General features: G+C 42.8%; 1 protein-coding gene across 13 annotated transcripts in view; it reads left to right on the top strand.

Annotated features, from left to right (window-relative positions):
• The window catches only part of LRCH3 (leucine rich repeats and calponin homology domain containing 3), a 105,793-nt gene that overhangs the window by 73,945 nt on the left and 7,599 nt on the right, over positions 1–24,249 (top strand). For 4 of the 13 annotated variants that reach the window (XM_084802137.1, XM_084802136.1, XM_084802129.1 and 1 more), the window contains exons 13-20: positions 634–684; positions 2,675–2,728; positions 7,342–7,413; positions 11,627–11,675; positions 12,510–12,617; positions 14,576–14,679; positions 15,841–15,978; positions 21,773–21,850. In XM_084802137.1, the coding sequence (XP_084658263.1) occupies positions 634–684; positions 2,675–2,728; positions 7,342–7,413; positions 11,627–11,675; positions 12,510–12,617; positions 14,576–14,679; positions 15,841–15,978; positions 21,773–21,850 (654 nt within the window). The remainder of the gene's footprint in view (positions 1–633; positions 685–2,674; positions 2,729–7,341; positions 7,414–11,626; positions 11,676–12,509; positions 12,618–14,575; positions 14,680–15,840; positions 15,979–21,772; positions 21,851–24,249) is intronic. The other 9 variants (XM_084802132.1, XM_084802131.1, XM_084802138.1 and 6 more) reach the window with 5 other exon arrangements.

The following is a 24,249-nucleotide window of genomic DNA, read 5'->3' as shown; positions in this document are numbered from 1 at the left end:
TCTTACAGCATGAGAAAGTCACTTGAGATGCTGTGTGGCTGTGTGGCTCAGCTGGGGAAGTGTGCAGGGATGGGCCTAGAGTCTACCCCTAGCACTGCTTAAACCAAGTGTGGTTCTGCACACCTGCCATCTTAGCACTGCGGAGGCAAAGACAGGTGAATCTCTGTGAATTCAAGGCCAGCCTGGTCTAGAGTGAGTTGTAGGACAGACAGAGATACACAGAGAAACCCTGTCTTGAAAAAATAAGGTCTGAGTTGAGTTTCTATGTACATTTGAAAATGCTTGGCTGGGATCAGGCTGTAAAGAGATTAAATTAATAAATAAATGAAATAAATCTTGAGATTTATCTAATAGAAAGCTAGCTTATTAGTACAATGTGATATGTAAAGCCATTGAGTGAATGAGTTCATGATATGTGTTCACATGACACTCTGAATGTGTGTGTAGGTTTTCCTATTAATGCTTACAGAAGTCCAATAGTATAGTTTACTGTTGTTCTTCATTTAGGCTAAAACGTTTAAGACTCCTTAACTAGTAAATATAAGAAATAAATTGATGTGATCCATGTAATTAAATGAATGCTTAAGTTTCAGTGTTGAGATTGTAACTAGCTGTCTCTTTCTGGGCATATAGCAAAAAGCATCACAAAGTCCACAGAAGCAACAACTCCCTAGAGATGGTGAGGTAAGTCCATATAATTACTTATTCTTGGAATTAATTATTTTTGCAGTGAAAATGGAATGTCTGGCATGTGGTTTGGCTGGTGGAGTGGATACATGCCCATCATCCCATCACCTGGAACTCAGAGGCAAGAGGCTCAAGAGTGCAGGCCAGCCTAGGCAACATAGTGAATTCTGAGCTAGCCTGAGCTATAGAAACCCCTGTCTCAAACCAACCTGCTCCCCAAAGTTATCTATTCCCCCAACCACAAAATTCTACATACTAAGGAAAATAAGGTGCAAGATAAGGAAGGAGGTTAGGAGAATATATAGGTTAAGGTTGTCTGTATACCACCCATCTAGAGATTATCCCCTCCCTTCCTTGGCTGCACCTCAGTCAGCCTTTGCAGTCAACCAAAGAGACTGGAGTATTTCAGCCTCTGGGCTTATTTCCTTGTTACTTACTTACTTACATATGTTAGTTCTGGATCAGCCAGTACAGTTTCATTTCAAATAAATATTTAAAATTAATTGCTTAAACTATTTAAGTTTTATTTGCCTATTGGTCTGTTAAAAGGAAGATTACCAAATAAATGTTATTTTAATATAGTTGATTTTCTTTTTTTCTTTTTTTAAAAATTTATTTATTTGTGTTTTATGTGCGTTGGTATCTTGCCTACATGTATGTCTGTGTGAAGGTGGCAGATCTTAGAGTACAGACAGTTGTGAGCTGCCATGTGGGTGCTGGGGTTTGAACCCGGGTCCTTTTGGGAGAGCAGCCAGTGCTCTTATCCTCTGAGCCATCTCTCCAGCCCTATAGTTGATTTTCTTATTGACCAGTTTCCCTTATTTTTACCTACTATATTTTCAATTTATGATTATTGCTTTATTTGACTTTTTTGTTTGAATTTTATTTGAAAATAAAATTAATGTGAGTGGGGCAAGATGGCTCATCGAGTCAGGGATCTTCTTACAAGCCTGATAACCAACCAGAGTTTAATTCCAATTTGGTGGAAGATGACAGCTGACTCCCACAGATTGTCCTCTGACCTCCACATGTGTGCTGTGGTACGTGCATGTGGGTGAACGCGATAGATAGATAGATAGATAGATAGATAGATAGATAGATAGATAGATAGATAGATGTGAGGCCTGTTGTGGAACATTTTACAGCACATTGTTTCTACAGCATAAGTTTTTTTTTAAGTATTTATTTATTTTATATAATATGAGGGCTCTGTATTCATGCACACCAGAAGAGGGAATCAAATCTCATTACAGATGGTTTTGACCTTTAGAAGAGCGGTCAGTGTTCTTAACCGCTGAGCCATCTCTCCAGCCCTGAAGCACAAGTTCTTAGTAACTGCTTTGCTTTACTTTGCTTTTGTATAAGTACTTTGCATGAGACCTTATGGCAACTCATGCATTTCCACTTGTCCTTTCTTCACAGAGTTATAATTATACAAACTTTAACAAACTTTGATGAACCTAATACATTTTTTAACCCCAACATTTCTTTTTCTGAGATGATGCCTCCTGTTTGAGCCCAACTAGAACTCAAACTCACTGCTCCTCTTGCCCCCATGTCCCAAGTACTGTGGGCCAACACACCGGCTAGCATTTCCTTATTCGTCTGAGAAAGGCTCATGACTGGCAGGTTTACATTTAATGTCATTGGTTTACAAAGTGACCACAGATTGGTTTTGCTGCTGCTGCGCCAGTCCCTTAGGCCTCTCTACTGTGGGCAGAGCCATCCCTGCTGTGCCTGAGCTTTGGGAGGTGTGTAGGCAGTAAGGCTGCGCTTGAAGTTCTTTAAGGTCTCTAGGAGGAAGTCAGTACTCAGAGTCCACTGCCTGCAATGGGGCATGAGCGGCAGGTTGTGCATGTAGTCCTGCGTCAGCATCTCTGGAAATGTGCCTTCACATGTTGCTTTCCTTGTGTTTATGTACTTGTGAAATGTGTCACTTGTGTACTTGGTTTGCTTTTGACATTGCTTGTTTTCTTCACCTTCCCAGTGTCCCTTCCCATCCAGAAGGTCTCAGCACACTGACGATAGTGCCTTGTTAGTGGTAAGAGAATGTGAAAAATGTTGTTTTTAGAGTAGCTGTTGTAATTTTATTCAGAATTGATATAAATGCCATAAAACATGATGGGCACCATCACTAACTGCTCTTTAAATAACCAGAGCTGCCTCTCTTTGTTAACCTCGTGGTCTAGCCAACCTTCTAGAGTTTGACACATACATCTTTCACGTGCTCCCCAAGGGAAAACGTTGGCATGGAGAACCAACCCTACTGGCTTTCTGTGTGATGAGATATGATATAATAATTACTTTTTAATGTCTTTTAATTTTGAGGGTACCTTGTTAATCATTAGTTTGGCTCATGAGTCACTCCTGTGTGTTAAATGGAGCCCCACACTCATGACACTAATTATATGTGACAACCTACTTTACTGTCTATTTTGTTGTTGTTGTTGTTGGTTTCATTTTTACAGAATGCCCTCCCTCCACCTTGGGAATATAAGCAGTGGCCCATGTGCACGCTGGCACTGTTTGGAGAAGTGGTGACAAAAGCTTCACAGTCGAATCCTCCCATTTGAAGACTGTTCTTCCACACTCACTTTCAACTCAGAAAACATGGCTGGAGTGTGTCTGCTGCTGGTTTAGGATGACACTGTACTTGGTTTCATACTGCTTCATCCACCTAAAGTGAATGTAGCACGAAGGCTTTATCTAAATAAAGTGATTTTGATCAGTCTTGGGAGAGAATTCTAACCATTTATAAAACTGCTTTTCCCATCATGTTTTATGATACTATTTTTATAGAGTTAGCTTTTTAAATTTTATATTCAAAAGTTTTATGACTGTAGCAACTCCTGTCTTAAGTGCTAGAAACTGCCATCTTATGTGCAGTGTGAGTTACAGGGCTTTAGTGTGAGGTTCTTAAAATATAACTTACATTGTTGCTTAAATTTCTGTGTGTTCCACAGCCTTCATTTCTGTTAAAGTGGATAAAGTACATATTAACCGGGCAGTCTTGTTTGTTTGTTTTTGTGGTTTTTGTTTGTTTGTTTTTGTGTTTTTTTTGAGACAAAGTTTCTCTGTGTAGCCCTGGCTGTCCTGGACTCACTTTGTAGACCAGGCTGACCTTGAACTCACAGCCATCCACCCGCCTCTGCCTCCCAAGTGCTGGGATTAAAGGCATGCGCCACCACTGCCGGCTAACTGGGCAGTCTTAAAAGTGGCCCTGAGGACCAGCTTCTGGAGTATGAGCAGACAGTAGCTGCCACAAGGAGTGAAAACTTAATTAATGTAAGAAATGATGAAGTTTTCTGATGCAAGTCAGTTATTTCACTCAGTTCTCACAACAATCTTAACAAGTAAGGTTAAACTTGCTGCTAATGACTTAGTGAGGCAGAAAATACCTTGCCTAGGTGTGGCTCGTCTGAGGCCACATAGATCAGGCTAGCCTGTGTGGTCCCATGCTGGATTGCCCTCGGTGCTAACCCTGAAGGAGACCAAAGATGAGATCAAATCTGAGTGGTCAATGTTTTTGTGAAAGAAAAAGTAGAATTTGGGAGGGAATAGCAAAATGCCCTTAGCGTGAACTCTGAAGTGGCCTTCAGCCATTGTCAAAATCTTAGTTCTCGGCAGGAGAGATGGTTCAGCAGTTAAGAGCACTGGCTGCTCCTCCAGAGGTCCTGAGTTCAATTCCCAGCAACCACATGGTGCTCACAACCATCTATAATGTGATCTGATGCCCTCTTCTGCCTGCAGGGGTACAAGCAGACAATGCATTGTATGCATAATAAATAAATAGAATTTTTTTTAAATCTTATCTCTGATTTTCTCAGAACTGTTCCTCAAAGGGTTCAATTCATACTGCTCTTAAATTTTTAGGTTTTGTTTTTGTTTTTGTTTTTTTGAGGCAGTGTTTCTCTGTGTAGCCTTGCCTATCCTGGACTTGCTTTGTAAACCAGGCTGGCCTTGAACTCACAGAGATCCGCCTGCCTCTGCCTCCCGAGTGCTGGGATTAAAGACATGCTCCAACTCACCTAGCCAAAATCTAAATTGTTTGTTTGTTTGTTTTGGTTTTGGAGGGTTTTTCGTTGTTGATGGTTTGGTTTGGTTTGGTTTGATTTGGTTTGGTTTGGTTTGGTTTTGGTTTTTCAAGACTCTGTCTCCCCAGCTCCTTCTCTCCCTCAGTATTTACCACAGTCCAGGAATGTAGGGCAGTGTTTCACAACTGGGATACAACCCCCTGTTCTATGCTGACACAACGTGTGTATCTGTTCTGCAGGAGAATTCTCAAACAGGAGTTTAAGTAGTGCACAGACTCTTTTGTTGTTGTTGTTGTTGTTGTTGTTTTTCGAGACAGGGTTTCTCTGTGTAGCCTTGGCTGCCCTGGACTCGCTTTGTAGACCAGGCTGGCCTCAAACTCACAGAGATCCACCTGCCTCTGCCTCCTGCTCCCAAGTGCTGGGATTAAAGGCATGCACCACCACTGCCCGGGATTTTAAAAATCTAAATTTTTAAAAAGATTTATTTAGTTAGTTATGTTTATGAGTACTCTATTTGCATGTACACCTGCATGACAGAAAAGGGCATTAGATCCCATTACAGATGGTTGTGAGTCACCATGTTGGTTGCTGGGAATTGAACTCAGGACCTTTGGAAAAGTAGCCAATGCAATTAACCACTGAGGCCCTAAAGTGTACATTTTAAAAATATAGCCTGAATGAATCCTTTGTGTGTTCTGGCTACTCTGTCACCATCCTTATCTCTGGGCTCACTCTAAATCATCTTCTTCTTCTTCTTCTTCTTCTTCTTCTTCTTCTTCTTCTTCTTCTTCTTCTTCTTCTTCTCCTCCTTCTTCTTCTCCTCGTCCTCCTTCTTTCCTCCTTTCTCCTTCCTGTTCTTCTTCCTTCTTTCTCCTCCTTTTTTTTTCATTCTTGTTTTTGTTCTTCTTGTTCTTGTTCTTCAACTATGAAAAACCTGTCCTCCGATCTTTGTAACTGCTGTTCTCTCTGCGTGGGCTGCTTTGCTGTCTGCCTAGACTCCTTGATTGGTTTATTCTCATTCACCAAGGATCTGCTTAAGTATCACATCTTTAAATGGCCTTTCTGGAGCAGGAGAGGTGGCTCAGCAGTGAAGGTCACTTGCTGTTCTTTCAGACAACTTAGGTTCAGTTCCCAGCACTCATATGGTGACTCACAACTATGTGTGACTCCACTGCAAGGAGCCCGATGCCCTCCTCTGACCTCCAGCAGGCATCAGTCACACACATGGTGCATATGTGGACACACATAACATTGAGGCAAAATACTCAAAGATCATTATGTATGTATGTATGTATGTGTGCATGTATGTATGTATGTATGTATGTCATCATGAAGAGATGTCTCAATGGGTAAAGTACTTGCCTTGCATGAATAAAGACCTGTATTTGATTCCAGTACCCACTTTAAAAAGCCAGGTATGGTGGTACACATGTGTAATTCTAGTACTGGGGACATGTACAGGTGCATCCCTGGGAGTTGCTGGCTAACTAGCCTAGCCTACTTGACAAACTCAGTGAATAAAGCATCTACTATGCAAGTGTGAGGACCTGAGTTTGAATCCCTAGGAGCTACATAATGCTGAATACAGTAGTGCATCTGTGATCCCAGTGCTCTACAGCGAGAGTGTTGCAGACAAACTGTGTAAGCCAACTATGCAGCAGCTGATGACAGAGACCCTGTCTCAAACAAGGTAGAAGGTGAGGACCCTCCCCACAAGTGTTTACATACATACACATCATACACATGAAAGACTCTTTTTAAGCTAAATCAAATGAAAGTAAAAATTACAATTTACCGTCTTTGAAATTCTAGTCATTTGGAATTTCACAGGTGTAGAGACGAAATGCTAGGCTGTCTTTACAGTGTGAAGCAGAACCCTCATGACCTGACTCCTCTCCAGTATAATTTGGATTAATATTGAAAAATATTTTGGTTTATGCTAGCCCTGCTTGGTTAAAAATTAATTTTCTGAGCCAGGCAGTGTTGGCGCACGCCTTTAATCCCAGCACTCAGGAAGCAGAAGCAGGCAGATCTCTGTGAGTTCGAGGCTAGCCTGGTCTACAGAGTGAGCTCCAGGTCAGCCAGGGCTACACAGAGAATCCCTGTCTCGGAAAAGCCAAATAAAATAAAATTAAATAAATAAATAATAATTCTCTGACTGTATTTATTTTCCTTTTCACAGAACAATAGAAGATGCATTAGTTTCAAAGCTATTTTGCTAAAGTCACAGATGTCTTAAGTTTTATTTCCATATGAAATAATTTTTATTACAGATTGTATTTTAGGGAAACATGAGCTCTGAAACATTGACTTGTCTTTGTATTTACTGTGATTTATTAGCAGCTATAGCACTAGAATAATGCCTCTTGATTAATGTGGTCTGAGATCTTAGGAGTATTCTAGATTATATACAGGTGGAAAATTGTGTCCTGTAAATGATTTCATGGTGCACTGCCCCCACCTCTCTTCTCTGTCAGCCCTGTCCTTATCTTAGTAAGGAATTTAAGTTTGTGATGACCTTTCTTCTGTTAATTTTACTGCTTAGCTCTGCCTGCCTGCTTGCCATTTGCTAACTCAGATGCTATTTTCTATTTCTTCTTCTTCCTTATTTGAAATTTAGTCGCTGTCAGGGTTGGATCGAGTGAGCTGCGTGGCTACCCTGCCTCATTCTTCTGCCTTCACACCTCTTAAGGTATCTCTTGTTGCATTAATGCACCAGGACATTCTAGGAGGGGGTTGGAGGTATTGGGGGGGGTGGAATCTTACATTTCCAATGGATTGGTATAATAGCAAGCCAGACTGAGGGATCGCATGCAATATTCCTAAGGTTTTGGAAGTATTTGTGTTAGCACTAGTTTCACCATCATTTCAATAGTTACTCCTCCATGCATAATAAATGTTGCAAGGTAAGTTTCACACTTGATAAAGAAGATTTTAAAAGTTTTCCAGAAAGTGTGCCTCCCTTTACACGCATCTAAGTTTGCGACATGAGAACAGGCTCCTATGTGGCTGTGATGGTCTGGCAGCTGGAATGACTCCTCTTCCTGCTGATGAGATAGACAGTGAAGAAGAGGAGGAGGAGCAGCCATGGCAGGGCACTACCACAGCAGTGGGCATCAGCATGTTGTTTCCACCTTCCACATACTCCTCCACAGACTTTGACCCATGAAAGCCTAGACTTGAATGCTGAAGACACGAAAAGAAAACACTTTAGCTACTGTCTTATTTAGGGTTTCATTGCTGTGAAGAGACACCGTGACCACAGAAACTCTTACAAAGGAAAACATTTAATTGGGGCTGGCTTAACAGTTCAGAGGTTTAGTCCATTACCATCATGGTGGGAAGCATGGCAGCACACAGGCAGACATGGGGCTGGAGAAGGAGCTGAGAGCTCTACATCTTGATCTGCAGGCAGCAGGAGGAGACTGTGCTCCACCCTGGGTGTAGCTTGAGGGTAGGAGACCTCAAAGCCCCCTCTGCAGTGGCACACTTCCTCCAACAAGACCACACATACTCCAGCAGAGCCACACCTTCTAATCGTGTTGTCACTCCCTGTGGTCCAAGCATTCAAACACATGAGTCTGTGATGGCCATATCTATTCAAATCACCACATTCAAGCCACCCTGGTCCCTATAGGCTGGTAGCCATAACATAATGCAAAAACTAATTCAGTCCAGTTTCAAAATTACCCATACATAACAGTAGCAAAGTTGTTTGAAAGTCCAGTGTTTCTTCTGAGCCTCTTCTGACATTCATATAATCTCTTAACTATAATCCCCTATAAAATCAAAACCAAAAAGCAGATCACATACCTCCAACATATAATGGCACAGGAAATGGAGGAAAGGCAGGGTAGTGAGCAAAGCAAAACCAACAACCAGTGGGGAAAACTCCAAACTCTACACCTCATGTCTGATGTCAAAGTGCTCTCTGGGTCTCCAACTCCTGTCAGCTTTGGTGACGGCAACACACTTCTTTCTCTTGGGCTGATGCAGTCCCTGTTAGCAACTTTCTTTAACAGTTATCCCATGACTCTGACATCTTCGACGTCTTGGGAGTTCTCAGGCCAGCCAGGCTTCACCTTCACAGCTTCATACAGTGGTCTCTCTGGGCCTCCATGCAGGGACACCCCACCACGCACCTGGCCTCAGCAACTTTCTTTAGTCACGGAGGGACCACGTGGCTGAAGCTGCCAAGTTCTGCTGCTTGCTGGGGCTGGAAAATAGTCTAATTGTTCAATTACATCTTTACCAGCTTTCTGTTTTCACTGCCTAGGCTTAGCCTCCTGGAACTTGCTCTGGCCTTGAGCTCAGAGATCTGCGTGCCTCTCTCTCCTGAGTGCTGTGATCAAAGGCACGGACCCCCACACCTGGACCTAAGCTTTCCTCTAATTCCTTTTCATAAGATAGCCGCTTAGCTGGATGGCATCTTGCCCCAAGTTACCACTCCCTTAATTCCACTTCATATCTTTAGTCTGTTTATCTCCTTGAACACAGAATTTAGCTGCATTCCACTTCCTAGTACCCCTTAACTCTTGAACCATACTTTATTTTTTCTTTCTAAACTTGTTTTATTTCATCAAAACGCTCTTCATAAAAATGCACTACAGCAAAGTCTGTACTAGGCTGTTTTGAGTTTTCCTTTGCCAGTACAATTAATCTAAATCTCTTCAGCTTAGCTCAGACAAACTCTTCAGACAAGAGCAAAAAGCAGCCGCACTCTTCACCAAAATATCACAAGAACAAACTCTAGGCAACACACTAACATTCTTCTCCTCTGAAACCTCTTGAGCCAGGGCCCCACAGATCAAATCACACTCAGCACCACTGTCTTCCATGCTTTTCCTGGGATGGCCCACTAGGCCACACTTAAAGCATTCCACTGCTTTCCTAATCCAAAGTCCTAAAATCCACATTCCTCCAAACAAAAGCATGGTCAGGCCTCTCACAGCAGTACCCACAGTCATGGTACCAATTAGGGTTCTGTTGCCGTAAAGAGACACCGTGACCATGGCAGCTCTTACAAAGGAAAGCGTTTAATTGGGGCTGGCTCACAGGGTGAGAGGTTTAGTCTATTATCTTCATGGCGGGAAGCATCCCGGCAGACATAGTGCTGGAGAAGGAGCAGAGAGTTCCACATGTTAATCTGAAAGCAGCAGAAAAGGACTGTGTTCCACACTGAGAGGAGCTTGAGCATATATATGACGTCAAAGCCGGCCTCCAGAGTGGCAGACTTCCTCCAACAAGGCCACACCTTCTAATAGTGTCACTGCCTGTGGGCCAACCATTCAAACACATGAGTCTGTTGGGCCCAAACCTATTCAAACTACCATAGTTACGTAGATGTTTTCCTCGGCATTGCACTTGTATAAGTTCTCAATAGTGGCCTTCAGAGCTGTCTGTGAACTGTTGATCATGCTTATTGTGGCCTCTTTGGCATCAGGAAGAGCCACGTGCAACTATCCTTAACAGGAAAAACAAGCTAGAATTTGAATTTATCCCAAATTGCAATTCCAGGATGTCCTTTCCTTCCCACACTTTCAAGGTCACCACACCAACAAAACAGTTCCTACTAATTGTGTCATTTTGGTTGATGTTGAATGTTCTGGTCACAGTTGGGTTGCCCTTTAAGTAAGTGATGTCCAGCTATAGAGCCCTTAGTGCCCAGCAGGCAGGTTCCCTTGTCACCAGTCATTGTACTTGGACACAGAAGGGTTGGTGGGCATATGAGGTGAACAGTGGTTAGGGAAGTAATTAACTGAAACTACATTTCCTTTATGCAGATAAAACTTTATATCCATATCCATTTAACTAGTTCTTGCTCCGTTTTTATACTTGTGTTGATGAACTGAAAATGCCAGGACTTCGCCAGGTGTTATGGTGCATGCCTCTAACCCCAGAACTCAGGATCCCTGTAAGTTTGAGGGCAGCCTAATCTACATAGAGTTCCAGGAAAGTCCAAATTACACGGGGAGACCCTGTCACATAACACCAAAAGGAAAATGTTAGTACTGAAATAGTCTAGAAAATATATGTTATTTTCTATATGTGTGTGTGCATGTGCACATGCATGTGTGCATGTATAGTTTTGTGGATTGAACCCAACATAAAGTGTATATATAACCCATCTACCACTAAGTCACATCCAAGCAGTTAACTATCATGCTTTAAATGTGTGTGTGTGTGTGTGTGTGTGTGTGTGTGTGTGTGTGTGTGTGTGTTTTGTTGAGACAGGGTTTCTCTGTGTATCCTTAGCTGTCCTGGACTTGCTTCATAGACCAGGCTGGCCTGGAACTCACCTCCTCTGCCTCCTCTAGTGCTGGGATTACAGGCATGTGGCACTGCTCTGGGCTTTTTGAGGCCAACCTGGTCTACAAAGCGAGTCCAGGACAGGCAAGGATACACAGAGAAACCCTGTCTCGAAAAACAAAACAAGAAGAAAAAAAAAAGTGGTAATCCCTGGGCGGATCTCTGTGAGTTTCAGACCAGCTAGTCCACAAATCAAGTTCTAAGACAGCCAGGACTACACAGAACCCTGTCTTGATAAAAGGAGAAGAAAGAAAGTGGAGGAGGAGGAGGAAGAAAGAAAGAAAGAAGAAACAGAGTAATTGATTGATTGATTCTCTTTCCAGTATTCTATTTCTCAATAATTGTTTTTACCTTAGAATGATCCTTTTTCACAGTGTTTGGGGAGGTCAGTTAGATCTTCAGAGAATGCATTATATAAACAGGAAAATTTTGTCGTTTTAGGAAAAAGTACAAAATAGGTGAATTTCACCAAACTTTCATTTCTAGACTTAGTTTTGAAGAAAAGTTGCATGGCTTTCCTATATTTCCTAAGTTCATAAAATATGGAAACTGTCCTTTCTTGAGTAGTAACTGCTAATATATCTGTTTCTCCACAGAGTGATGACAGAGTTAATGCCACCTCAAGTTTTACTACAACAGAGACAGGTAATGGACACAAAAATGATGTATCTAATGGTTGTGGGAGAGAGAGAACAGGGACTTGTTTTATAGCCCAGCTAGCCAGAACTGATAGTTCTCCTCATCCTCACACATCCTGGGTGCCCTGTCACCAGGCAGGCTGACTGGCGCTCTCCCCCCCATCCCTCCCCCCCACTGTTCCCCAGCTCCGTGTGTGTGTGTGTGTGTGTGTGTGTGTGTGTGTGAGAGAGAGAGAGAGAGAGAGAGAGAGAGAGAGAGAGAGAGAGAGAGAGAGAAAGAGAGAGACAGAGAGACAGAGAGGCAAAGAGAGAGATGGAAAGTGAGACTGAGTTGAAAATCTGGCCTGGCCTGAGTTGGCCTGTAATTTGGTGTAAAGATAAGGAATATTCTGATTCTCCTACTTCTGCCTCTGGCTCCAGCGTGTGGCTGTCCCATCATGCCTGGTTTCTGTGGTGCTGGGGAGCATGAATGCTAGGCAAACACTCTACATCTGAACTACAGCCCCAGCCCCTCTTCACGAGAATTTCTATTTTTACTAGTTAGCCATTTGATAAGGAAAAGACAAATATGAATTAGCAGGGATCTAGGTGTGTAAGAGACTAAGTTCATTGTATTAACTTTAGTGTGCATTTGTCGATATACTAAAAAATAACAGAATTTTACTTTTATTCATGAGAGTTCTTCATTAATGAATAGAATCATCATTTATACCATTGCCATGTATGATTTGATGTTCTTCATGTGCTATTTATTGGACTTTTGTGACATTTGTCTACATCATCTCTGATTTGCTTTCCATCTCCTTTAACATCATCACCTTGCTCTTCCATGCTGATGTAGCCCATCATTCCCCTGCATATTCTTTTCCTGCTGCTACCCAGAGAACTCAGCCCCAGCGCCCCGAAAGCTTCCTTTTCCGAGCTGCTGTTAGGGCAGAAACTAGTAAAGGTAAGTGGCGGCAGTGTTGAAGGCACCGCAGAGTGTGGGATGACTTTAAACAGTGGCATGGCCTCTACATGCTTTCCAGCTGCATACCTAGCTGTCATCTTGCAAGTGTCTGTGACCTCAGTAACATTAAATCAGGATCTAATTTTGTTAAATTAGAAACTTTCTCGGTACCATATAAAACATAAACTGTTTCAGCTATGCATGATGGTATATACCTGTAAGCCCCACATTTAGAAGGCTGAGGCTAACCTCAGGTTTTTTTGTTTTGTTTGTTTCTTGAGACAGGGTTTCTCTGTGTAACCTTAGCTGTCCTCAACTCACTTTGTAGACCAGGGTGGCCTTAAATTAACAGAGATCCATGGGCCTCTGCCTCCCCAAGTGCTGGGATTACAGGTGTGCCACTGGGCCCAGCTAGCCGTAGGTTTAATCCTTAGTTTTAAGGCTAGTCCAAGCTGCATTTTAAGATCTGTCTCAAAAGCTAAAACCATAGAACAGATTGAACAAGTAAAATCCTCTTTCAGTTAGAGAATGTATTTCCCTTATTATGAACTCTTTCTCAGGTCTTTCTGTATCGAAAAACTATTAAAAATTTGTGTATCTATTACCAGCAGTTAATACCTTGAAAAATATGCAGATGCATAGAACAAAAGATAGGTACAAAAGCATTCACAGCAACAATTTTTATAATGGCACAAAATTGAGTGTTCACAAGTAGAAAGGGGATGTTGTGCAAGTAATGAAAATGATACAGCAGTACTGATCTATCTAGAACATACACTACTGATACATCTATCATGTTGATCCATAGAAGCTGCACACAAAGAATACTGGCAATCTGGTTCACTTTATACAAGTTTTCAAAAGTGGACAAAATAAATCTGTGGTGTTCAAGGAGGGGATATTGTTACCTTTGGGTTCCGTGGGCAGAGAATGTGCAAGAGACTTAGAGATACGAGTAAGTCTCACTTACAGCACTTAGCCATTTTATTTTGTGAGGATGATTTATTGGCCTCTGTTTAGAAGTGTGTGATTTTCCATATAAATGGTATTTTCCAATAAAAACATTTGTAAGTGGATGTAACTCAAACTAAAATGTTAATATTGTTCTGCCATTATAATTGTTTACTTGAAATTTCCAACTGATACTTTAGCTACTTGTCTAGCCCACTACCCCTTCCAATTTACTTAATAAGCCTATTTTCTTATAATAATGATGCTTTAAAAACAAAAAACAAAAAAAAGCAAGAAAGCCCTTTGGGACTGTAGAGATGGCTCAGAGGTTAAGAGCACTGCCTGCTCTTCCAAAGGTTCTGAGGTCCAGGGTTCAATTCCCAGCAACCACATGGTGGCTCACAACCATCTATAATGTGATCCGATGCCTTCTTCTGGCCTGCAGGAATACATGCAGGCAGAGCACCGTATACATAATGAATAATTTTTTTAAACCTTTATTGTTTTACTTTATGTGTGGGGGTGTTTTGCATGCCTGGATGTCTGTCCATCACATGCGTGAGGAGATCAGAATAAGGCGTTGAATCCCTGGGGCTGGACTGACAGGTGCTTATGAGCCACCGTGTGGTGCTGGAACCAAACCTGGGTCATCTTTTTTTGTATGTTCTGGGTTTTTGAGACAGGGTTTCTCTGTGTGGTCCTGGCTGTCTTGGGCTCACTCTGTAGACCAGGCTGTCATCAACTCAGAGATCCACCTGTCTCAGCCTCCCAAGTGCTGGGATTAAAGATGTGTGCAACCATGCCTGGCCAAAGCTGGGTCTTCTGTCTACAAGATCAATAAAAGACAAGTTCTTTTAACCACTGAGCCATCTTTCCAACCCCCAATGATAATGCTTTTAAAATGTCAATTCAGAAACTAGAAAATGCTGTATTGGCAAGGAAACCTGCCAGACAAATATCTTTTCCTAGCACTGGCAATTGACCTCCCCACCTCATGTCTGTTGCAGGCCGTGCTTCACCCCTTCTGTCTCCTGCACCTGCGACTGACTCTTCAGACCCTCTAACAAGACAGAGAGAAGAGGAGCTGAAACTAATAGAGCAGCTGCGGAAGGTGTGTGCTTTATCTTCGCATTTACACGTTGGTAGTCCACAGCCTTAGGCCACATGCTCACTAGCCCAGTAGTGTCCACTGTGTACACACACTGTATGTACTTTGTGCTGAGTGTAAAACAGACTTCACCATTGAGGAAATTCCTTTAACCTTTTTATTGGGAAAATCAGATGAATAATTTTAAAAGTTCACTTTATAGCCATGTTCCTTTTCTTTTTCCCCCATATCTGTTTTTCATCATATTAAAAGGCACTCTAAGAAGAGCACTTACAGTGTGTGAGTGCCAGGCCTGGTGTACCACAAGGACAGCCGCTCAGTAGTAATCTGAAGTAACAGGATGATCTCCAGTTTGAGACCAGACTGTGCTACATAGCGAGAACCTTTCTTAAAAGAGAGAGAATTTAATGTACATGTTGAAGGATTGGCTATTTTGTTTCAGATTCGAACAAGAATCTAGTTGTTTGTGGAGACAAATTCTCAATAGTAATGCAGGCTGACCTTGAATTCTCGGTCTTTCTCCCTATCCCTCTCTAGTCTGGAATTACAGGCACACGCTACCATACCAGGACTTGGTGGTTTCCAAGTCACGAAACCGTAGTCATTTCTTTTGTGCTTTTCTACCACTGTGACCTGGGCGTGATACATGCTCTGTCTCTGTGAGTTAACAGCTTGAGTTAGAAGGAAACTGGGGACTATAGGGGTTTTTTTGTTGTTGTTGGTTTTTGTTGTTGTTGTTTTGTTTTGAGACAAGGTCTTTCTTTGTGGCCCTGGGCAGCACCCCAGACTGGCCTTAAACTTGTAATTCTTCTGTCGCCCCAGCATCCTGAATTCTGGGGTTACAGGCATATGTCGTCATGTCCAGCTTTTTCTGGATTTCTTTTTTTTTTTCAATGTGCATCGGTGCTTTGCCTGCCTGCCTGTCTGTCTGTGTGCAACTGTTGGATCCTCTGGAACTGATAAGACAGACAGGTGTGAGCTGCCATGTGGGTGCTGGGAATTGAACCCGGGTCCTCTGGAAGAGAGCAGACAGAGCTCTTAACTGCTGAGCCATCACTCCAGCCCTTTTCTGGATTTCTAGCTAGATACATCCCATTGTCTTGTCTCTCTGTCTTACCTGATAATTACTCTTCAGTTGATGCATGACATTTCCTGTCCTTGCAGCATATTGAGTACCGGTTAAAGGTATCTTTGCCCTGTGATCTTGGAGCAGCTCTCACTGACGGTGTTGTACTTTGCCACTTGGCCAATCATGTTCGGCCTCGATCTGTCCCAAGCATTCATGTTCCGTCTCCAGCCGTGGTGAGTTGTAGTCCCAGACAGCATTGGCTGTTCTTTGGAAGCTTTTCAGCTCAGTGGGTCATTGTGCTGGGAGCTAGCGATGCAGATGCAAAGGGCCAGTCCCCTTCTTCCTATTCTCACTTTGACTAGAGAAAATACAGATACATAAACAATAATTTATGTATTGAACATTGAAGAGGAGTGTAAGAAGTGTGCTATGCAGATGCCAAAAGGGGACCAGTTAACTACCCAGAGAATTCAGTGAAGCCTTTTGTAGGAGAAGTTGCACTAATTCGGTTATGAAGTGTGGATAAGAATTGGCCAGCTAGCAATTTAAATCAGCTGTTCAGAATAGATCACACACAGGGTGGGTGAGAGGGTGCACATGACCACACATGGAGCTAAGCGGTAAGCCTAGGCTGTGTTTTAGAGGCCTTAAGACATGTAAAGGAGTTAGACGTTTGTATTAGTGTAAATAGTGGGGAAATTTTGAAAATGCTTGATGATTGTTCGGTAGGAGTAGCCGTACGGTGCACACTGTTAGAACTTCACTAAGGCACAGCCAATAAAGGATCTATCCACCAAGCCTCACAGCCTGGTTTGCAGTCTGAGTCAGTGGAGAGTGATCATGCAGAAAAGACTCTTTGTACTTTTCTGTCCATTTATAGTTAGCAATTTGCTGACCTGACCCTTGGCCCCAGACTGGAGCCAGGCTTATGACTTGTGTCTGCAGACTGGCTGCCCTGTTCACTCTTTGAGTTCATTTACTGTTTACCTCCTGTGGAATCAGGAAATGTGTCACTAAGAAGCTTTCTCCTTGAAAGGCCAGTCACTTATGAAGCAGTCATTTTAAATATCAGATTTTATCCACTATCATACTGTTTGAAGAAAGTTTAGATTCATCTTTACAGAACAATGCTATAGGGGCTGGAGAGTGGCTGAAGAGATTAAGAGCACTCTGCTCTTGCAGAGAACCTGGGTTCAGTTCCCAGCACCCACATGGTGGCTCACAACCATCCTTCACTCCAGTTCCAGGGGACCTGATGCCTTCTTCTGACTTGTGTGGGCACCAGGCACACAAGTGGTACACATACGAGCAAAACGCTGAAACACATAAATCAATCAATCAATCAATCAATCAATCTAAAAACAATTTTTTAAAACAAAACAGCGTATAATAGTAGTAAGGGTTGGCAAACAAGGGCCACAGTAAAGAAATCCATCATCTTCTCAAGTGGGCAGGCAGGGGTCAAGCCAGGAATATTTCCCTATTGGTAAACTAGCTAATTTTCCTCTTTTTGGTTCTCAGTAAGAAATTAAGCTATATTCAAATAGCTGTTCAGCCTTACTAACTTGGAGAATACATTTCCTTGTAGCAGTTGGATCAGGGCCTGTGGACATTACCGTTTACATTTTCAGTCATCTTCCTTTTCTAGGATTTTTTTTATTATGTATATGTGTATATCTGAATATGGATTTATACAAATGAGTTCTGTCCTGGCAGAGTCTAGAAGAGGGTGTCATGTCCCCTAGAGCTGGCCTTAGAGGTAGCTGTGAGCTACCATGTGGGTGCTGAGTTGAACTCTGGTCCTCTGCAAGGACAGTATCCACTCATCTTCTGAACCACCTCTCCAGCCCTTAATAGCCTTCTTAAAATGAGTTTGTTTTACTATATATGCTTATTAATGCTTTAGATATGCTTTTAAAAGGGTTTCCTTATATTTTAAGAAAAAGGCTTTTAAATTGGGGGAGGGATGTGCACGCACACACCTGTACACGTGTGCCTGGATGAGTTATGTGCGTCCTATGCATGCAGGATTCCCTGGAACTGAAGTTAGAGGTGGCTTTGCGCTATGAGCCAAGCCCATCATTCCATCCCCACACTTTGCTATGTTCCTTTAATCCTACCACTTGGGAAGCAGAGGCAGGTAGATCTCTGTGACTTCAAGACCAGCCTGGTCAGCTCAGGCCAGCCAGGGCTACATAGCGAGACCCTGTCTCAAAAACAAAAACAAACAAACAAACATAAAAAGACAAAACAAATATAAAATGTTGGGCTCGTGAGTCGGCTCAAAGGTAGAGAGCTTGCCACACAAGCCTGGCCACTAGAGTGTGATCCCTGGACCCCACATAAAAGGAGGAGTGAACCAGCCCCACAGCTGTCCTCTGACCTCCATGAGTACTGCAGCACACATACCCACATACCGTGTAAATGCGCACAGTGATGATAATAATAAAAGCTATATAAAGGTTTTAAGCTGGGTTTAGTGGGTCATGCCTGTTATCCAAGCACTTAGGAGTTTGAGGCATGAAGATCAGGAGCCAATCTGGGCTATAAAGCAAGTTTGAAGTCAGCTTGTACTACATGAGACCCTGCTTTAAAAATAATAAAGTTTCATCAGGTGTGGTGGCACACGTCTTTAATCCCAGCACTCGGGAGCCAGAGGCAGGAGGATTGTTGTGAGTTCAAGGCCAGCTTGGTCTACAAAGCGAGTCCAGGACAGTCAAGGCTACACAGAGAAATCTTGTCTTGAAAAACCAATAAAGTTTCAGTGCCTTAAAAAGGTGTTTGAATCATTTTAAATTTCCAGAACTAATTATTTATCTCCTGTTCTTTCCAGTTCAGATCTCATATTCATTGTAGGCTCCACATTATAAAAATAAGAGCCTATGCTGGCAAAAATCATATGTCATGCATGCCCTTTGAAGTTCTGGGGAAACTTATAGAGACAGCGAATTTTATGTCAGTCTTTTCTTCTATAAACATGAGTATTTCAGAAATGTAGGCTTCCCTCTTTTGTAAAACAAAGTGCTCATGGCTGCTTCTCCCGCTTAGCCTTCTCTCCTAAACTTGACCCTGACCAGTCTAGCCCACGTCAGAAGAACTGCTCATAAGACGAAGAAATATGTTTGCTTTTGCTTCCAACCCTGAGAAGCAGAAAGAGAAGAGAGAATGTCCAGCCTAGACAGATAAGCCACAGAAGCAGTTGGTCCGGTTGGACTTGAGGCTTTTTTTAATTTTGAGACAGGCCTAGCACTGTATAAAACCAATCTGGCCACAAACTCACAGAACTCCACCTCCTCCACCTCTTGAGTGCTAGTTTTTGTCTCATTTAGCCTAGGTTGGCTTTGAGCTCCCATCTCCCTGCCTGTACCGTCTTCATTCTGGCATGCCATGTACGTCTTAGTACACGGCCCTGCATGCTCCTTATTTGCAGGGCTGCTGTGAAAGTTACCGGTGGCTGCTCCTCCTAGCAGCTGTCTCTCTCACCTCTCAGTTCAACTTAACCTGTCTCTGGAGCTGAAGAGGCCAGCACTGCATGTCTGTGCACACCTTCATTTTTTTTCTGGTGGCAGCAGCAGCAGAGCCAGTGCCAGTGTGAAGGAGCAGGTGGAGAAGCCCAGGGCTTTCTGTCACCATCTGTCAGGAGATGGTGACGGTTCATCTTCCCACCTACCTTTTCAGCCAAGAATCTGGTGTGAGAACAGGAGCCGTGTTGGTCTGTTTTTTGTCAACTTGACAGAAGCCAGGGTCATCCAGGAAGAGGAAGCTCAATTGAGAAAACACCTCTACCATATTGTCCTGTAGGGAAGTCTGTGCCTCATTTTCTTTTTCAATGTTTGCTGTAAGGGCCCAGCCTACTGGGGACAGTGATATTCATGGATGGAGAGCGAGCCAGTGTAAATATAATTCCTCCATGGTCTCTGCGCCAGTGCTGACTCAAGGTTCCTGTCCTCCTTGAGTTCCTGCCTGGCTTCCCTGATGATGACTGAAGTGTATGATGAAGTAAGCCCTCTCCTCCCAGGAAGCTTGAGAGTCATCTTTTCCAGATCCTTTACAAGTTGTCCCATCAGAGCTGGGAGGTAGTAGTCTCTTTCCTAAGGTCTCACTGGTTGCCTTTTTATCTCTTCTGACAAAGATGACCCTCGCCCAGCCTGCCTGTCTGGTCAGAATTACAGTGTTTTCACTGCTTTTATTTTGTTTCTTCTTAGGCTTCGTGTTTGCAGAAAACTCAGATCTTACAAGTGAAGTCTTGTTTTCTAGAGATGACACAAGAGTCCATGCAGTTACTAATGTAAAAAGCTGTATGCCACACTCCCTGCAAACATCTGCCTTTCATACAGGATACCTGAACTCATTTTAGGATATGGAATTCCTATTTTTTCTTACATACTGTTCCATGATAACCAACTAGGTGAGAAACAAAACTTTGAGAGAATAAGAGATACCTCTTCCCACCTAACCCCCCCCCCAAGACAGAGTTTCTCTTTGTAGCCTTGGCTGTCCTGGAACTCGTTCTGTAGACCAGGCTGGTCTTGAACTCACAGAGATTCACCTACCTCTGCCTCCTGAGTGCTGGGACTAGAGATGCCTCTTTATTTCTAGTCTTTAGAGATCTTTACAGAAAAGTAATCTCACTCATTAGTAATTAAAGAAATTTCCTGCATCAACCTTTCTCCTTTTGTAAAGTAGCTTTGTAGCCACTGTTAAAATTTAATTTCCGGGTGCTGGAGAGATGGCTCAGAGGTTAAGAGCACTAACTGCTCTTCCAGAGGTCATGAGTTCAATTCCCAGCAACCCCATGGTGGCTCACAACCATCTATAATGTGATCTGGTGCCTTCTTCTGGTGTGCATGCAGACAGAGCACTGTATACATAAGAAAGAAAGAAACAAACAAACAAACAAACAAACAAACAAAATTTAATTTCCAGCCGGGCAGTGGTGGCTCACACCTGCAGTCCTAGCACTCAGGGAGACAGAGGCAGGTGGATTGCTGTGAGTTCGAGGCCAGCCTGGTCTACAAAGCAAGTCCAGGACAGCCAAGGCTATACAGAGAAACCGTGTCTCAAAAACAAACAAACAAACAAACAACAACAACAACTTTAATTTCCAAAGTGTCTAATGAGTTAATTGCAAAAAAATTAGTACTACTGTAGAGAGCACTGGCTGTTCTTGCAGAGAACCAGGTTCAATCCCCGACACCCACGTGGCAGCTCACACCTGTCCATAACTCCAGTTCCCAAGGACCCAACACCTAGATTCTACAGGCACTGCGTGCTCATGATGTACAGATATACATGCAGACAAAACACCCATACCTTTAAAATAATAAAATATTTTAAAAATAGAACTAGGCATGGTAGCACATACCTTTAATCCTAGCACTTGAAAGACAGACACAGGTAGATCTCTGCAAGTTTGAGGCCAGCCTGGTCTACACAACGAGTTCTAAGCCAGCCAGGGCTATGTAGAGAGATGCTACCTCAGGACTGGGAGGAGAGGGAGGAGGGGGCTGTGATAAGGTTATAAAGTGATTAAACAAATAAATGAAAATAATAATAATAAACCAGAAGAAAATAAACTGTTAATTATAGCCATATTTGTACAGTGAACTACTTTCTTGATGTTCACTCCAATATTCTTTTGTTATTTCATTTCCAAATTAAAAAAAAAAAAAACTTCTTAGCACTTTCCTTACTAAACCAAAGTAAATATAGACATTGGAAGGTGCAAACTCCTCTCATAGGTCAGCACCTATTTCTGTAGGTAGCATTTTGCTGGAATGCAGCCACACTGGTCTATTCCTCCTTATGGCTGCTTTCATGGTCCTGGCAGAATTGAGTAGTGGTAACAGTTCTGTGGCTCTTGAGATTAGCACTCACTGTTTGATCTTTAAGAAAAAGTTTGCTGAGCCCCTAGTGTACATAGCAGTAAGCATATGAAGCAACTGGCAAGAGTATTTTTAAAGTTTATATATTTATTTTTTAATCTTTGTTGATAACAGTTTCCCTCTTTTCTTGTCTCCACTGCAGCCTAAACTAACAATGGCAAAGTGCAGGCGAAATGTGGAGAACTTCCTAGATGCTTGCAGAAAAATCGGTGTACCTCAGGTAACGGGCATGTGTGTGTGTAAATGTTCTTACCAAGAGTAGTAACGGGCGTGTGTGTGTGTGTGTGTGTGTGTGTGTGTGTGTGTGTGTGTGTGTGTGTGTAAATGTTCTTATCAAGAGTAGCTGCAAACTAAGCTCATGACTACTAACACGTTGTGTTATTCCAAGACTGTCAGTATTCTCTCCAGCAATATTCTTTCATGTTTCCCAAATTTCCAAGATCTTTAAAGAAACTTAAGTGTTGATTCCAGAGTCTTTTGGACATAACGTTATGCTCAGGCTGGTCTTAGAACTCTGGGCGGGCTCCCCTCCCACCTCAGCCTCCAGCACTGGGACTGTGGTGTACACCACCATGCTGAACAACAGTGTAAAGGATCAGCACCTTGTGTGCTGTGGTTGGCAGTTTCTGTTTTCTTATTTTATTTTCTTGCCGGAGATGGTAGCTGTGGTCTCCTGCACGCTCTGCTGACCACATGTTCTGCCACTGAGCCACACCCTCCAGTCTCTAAGCCTTGGTTCCATCTAGTCTGCAGAGAGAAAACCACAAGCCTCTTCCATCAGAAATTCAGGATTGGCTCCTGGGCCCATCAGAAACACCAGTTTTGCTCCAAGTTATGCCCTGTTTAAGCCTCATAGCTTCCCAGTGATGCTTTTCACCTAGCTCACCATCCTGCTCTTAATGACCAAGAGCCAGGGACCACAGGAGCATGTACCCAGGAGCACCTGTATTCCAGCTGCGCACAGTTCAGAGTAGAGAAGAAACCAGTTCCCGCCTGCACTGCAGTAGCCAGCAAGTCCACATCTGCTCTTTAGATCACTGTTATTTTTCTGCTGTGTTGTGGGTTTGCTTTTCCCCTTTTCCAAACTCAAGTAAGACTTTTTTTTTTTTATTCTTATGGACAAATTCAAACTAGACTTTTTCATTTTATATCATTGTTTTATAAAAGCTTGTGAAGCTCTTTTACACATACTGAGACCATTTGGCATGTTTTCTCAGGAGCTGGCATGTATTCTGTCCACAGTGAAAGTCCTGGTATCTGAACGTGCATGCATTAGCATGTTCCAGTACCACACCATGTGTTCTGACCCAGAGTGTGGCTGGCACTGGTGCAGAACATGGGAAGCGCAGAAAGAGCAGCGTGCAGGCTCTGCCCAAGAGCTCTCCTCAGCACCATTTCCAGCCAACCAAGCTGCCTGCCAGGCTCTACAGAGCCATCTTGTCTCAGATGTAAAGGCTGTAACCGGGAGCTTCTTCAGAATGTTACAGCTGTTGCCAGCAGAACATAAAAATAAGAACATTGTGCTTTAAAGCATGTGTTTAAGTCAGCATTTTCCAAGCAGGGCTTACGAGTGTTTATTACAGCCCAGCCAGTGTTCTACCTGAGCTCAGCTTTTTGAAGGCAGATACAGAGGTAGAAAAAGTACAGTGGTTAGACTGGGGTTCTTTACCTCCACACCCCACCCCCATTGCTGCCAGAAAGAGGAAGTGGACATCACTCCAACCACCTGTTCCTGCTCCCCTCTGCCTTCCGCCCACTTCTCCAGAAGCTTCAGATGAGTTCTAGTTTTGCTGCTGCTTCTGCTAAAAATCAGTCATTTTTCTGGACAGACTGAAGGATAAGGAACAAATACACAAATTGACAGCTTCAAGCTAGCGTTCTCAGTCTTGCTTTGTTCTCACCTACTTTTGGTCCTAACCAAACTATAAACTGAGATCTTAGTATTTAGGTATGTCAGACATGGAGAAGATAAGTATGAGGGGCTGGAGAGGTGGCTCGGTGGTTGAGAGCATTGGCTGCTCTTCCAGAGGACCCAGGTTCAATTCCCAGGAACCACGTGGCAGCTCACAATTATCTGTAACTCAGATTTCAGTGGATCCGACTTCCTCACACAGACATACGTAGGCCAAACACCAAATGTACATAAAAACAATTTTTAAAAAATGAAGATAAGTATGAAGGCCATTACTTCAGCATGACTAAAAAGTGTTGTGTAGATTGAACTGTGAGTCCACTGTGGCGGAGCAGCCTGTGGGAAGTGCAGGCAGCAGGATTTAGAGTTCAAGATCACCTTCAGCTCTATAGTGAAGTTGAGGCAATAGAGCAATATGAAGCCCTGTTTCAGACCAAAGAAATGAAAGGTAAATAACAAAAATGAGTCAAACTTTGGAGGAAAACAGGCTGGGAATATGGCAATGGCAGAGCGTTTCCCTAGACTCCATTCCCAGCTCACTCTCAAATTGCAAAAGAATCACTAAAAAATAAGGATCCTGAGAAAGCCTCTGGGTAGAGGAGTTTGTGGATATATATTATTATGCCTTTTTTAAATGTTTTACATTTTTAAAAAAGCTTGGAGTCCACTAAACAGTAGTTCCAGGCTGAGCCCACTAATACTTTATA

Source organism: Acomys minous (assembly GCF_964271855.1).
Source record: "Acomys minous genome assembly, chromosome: 11".
Lineage (NCBI taxonomy): Eukaryota > Metazoa > Chordata > Mammalia > Rodentia > Muridae > Acomys > Acomys minous.
The sequence above is the reverse complement of the archived record's forward strand: the minus strand, read 5'-3'. Positions and strand labels throughout refer to the sequence as shown.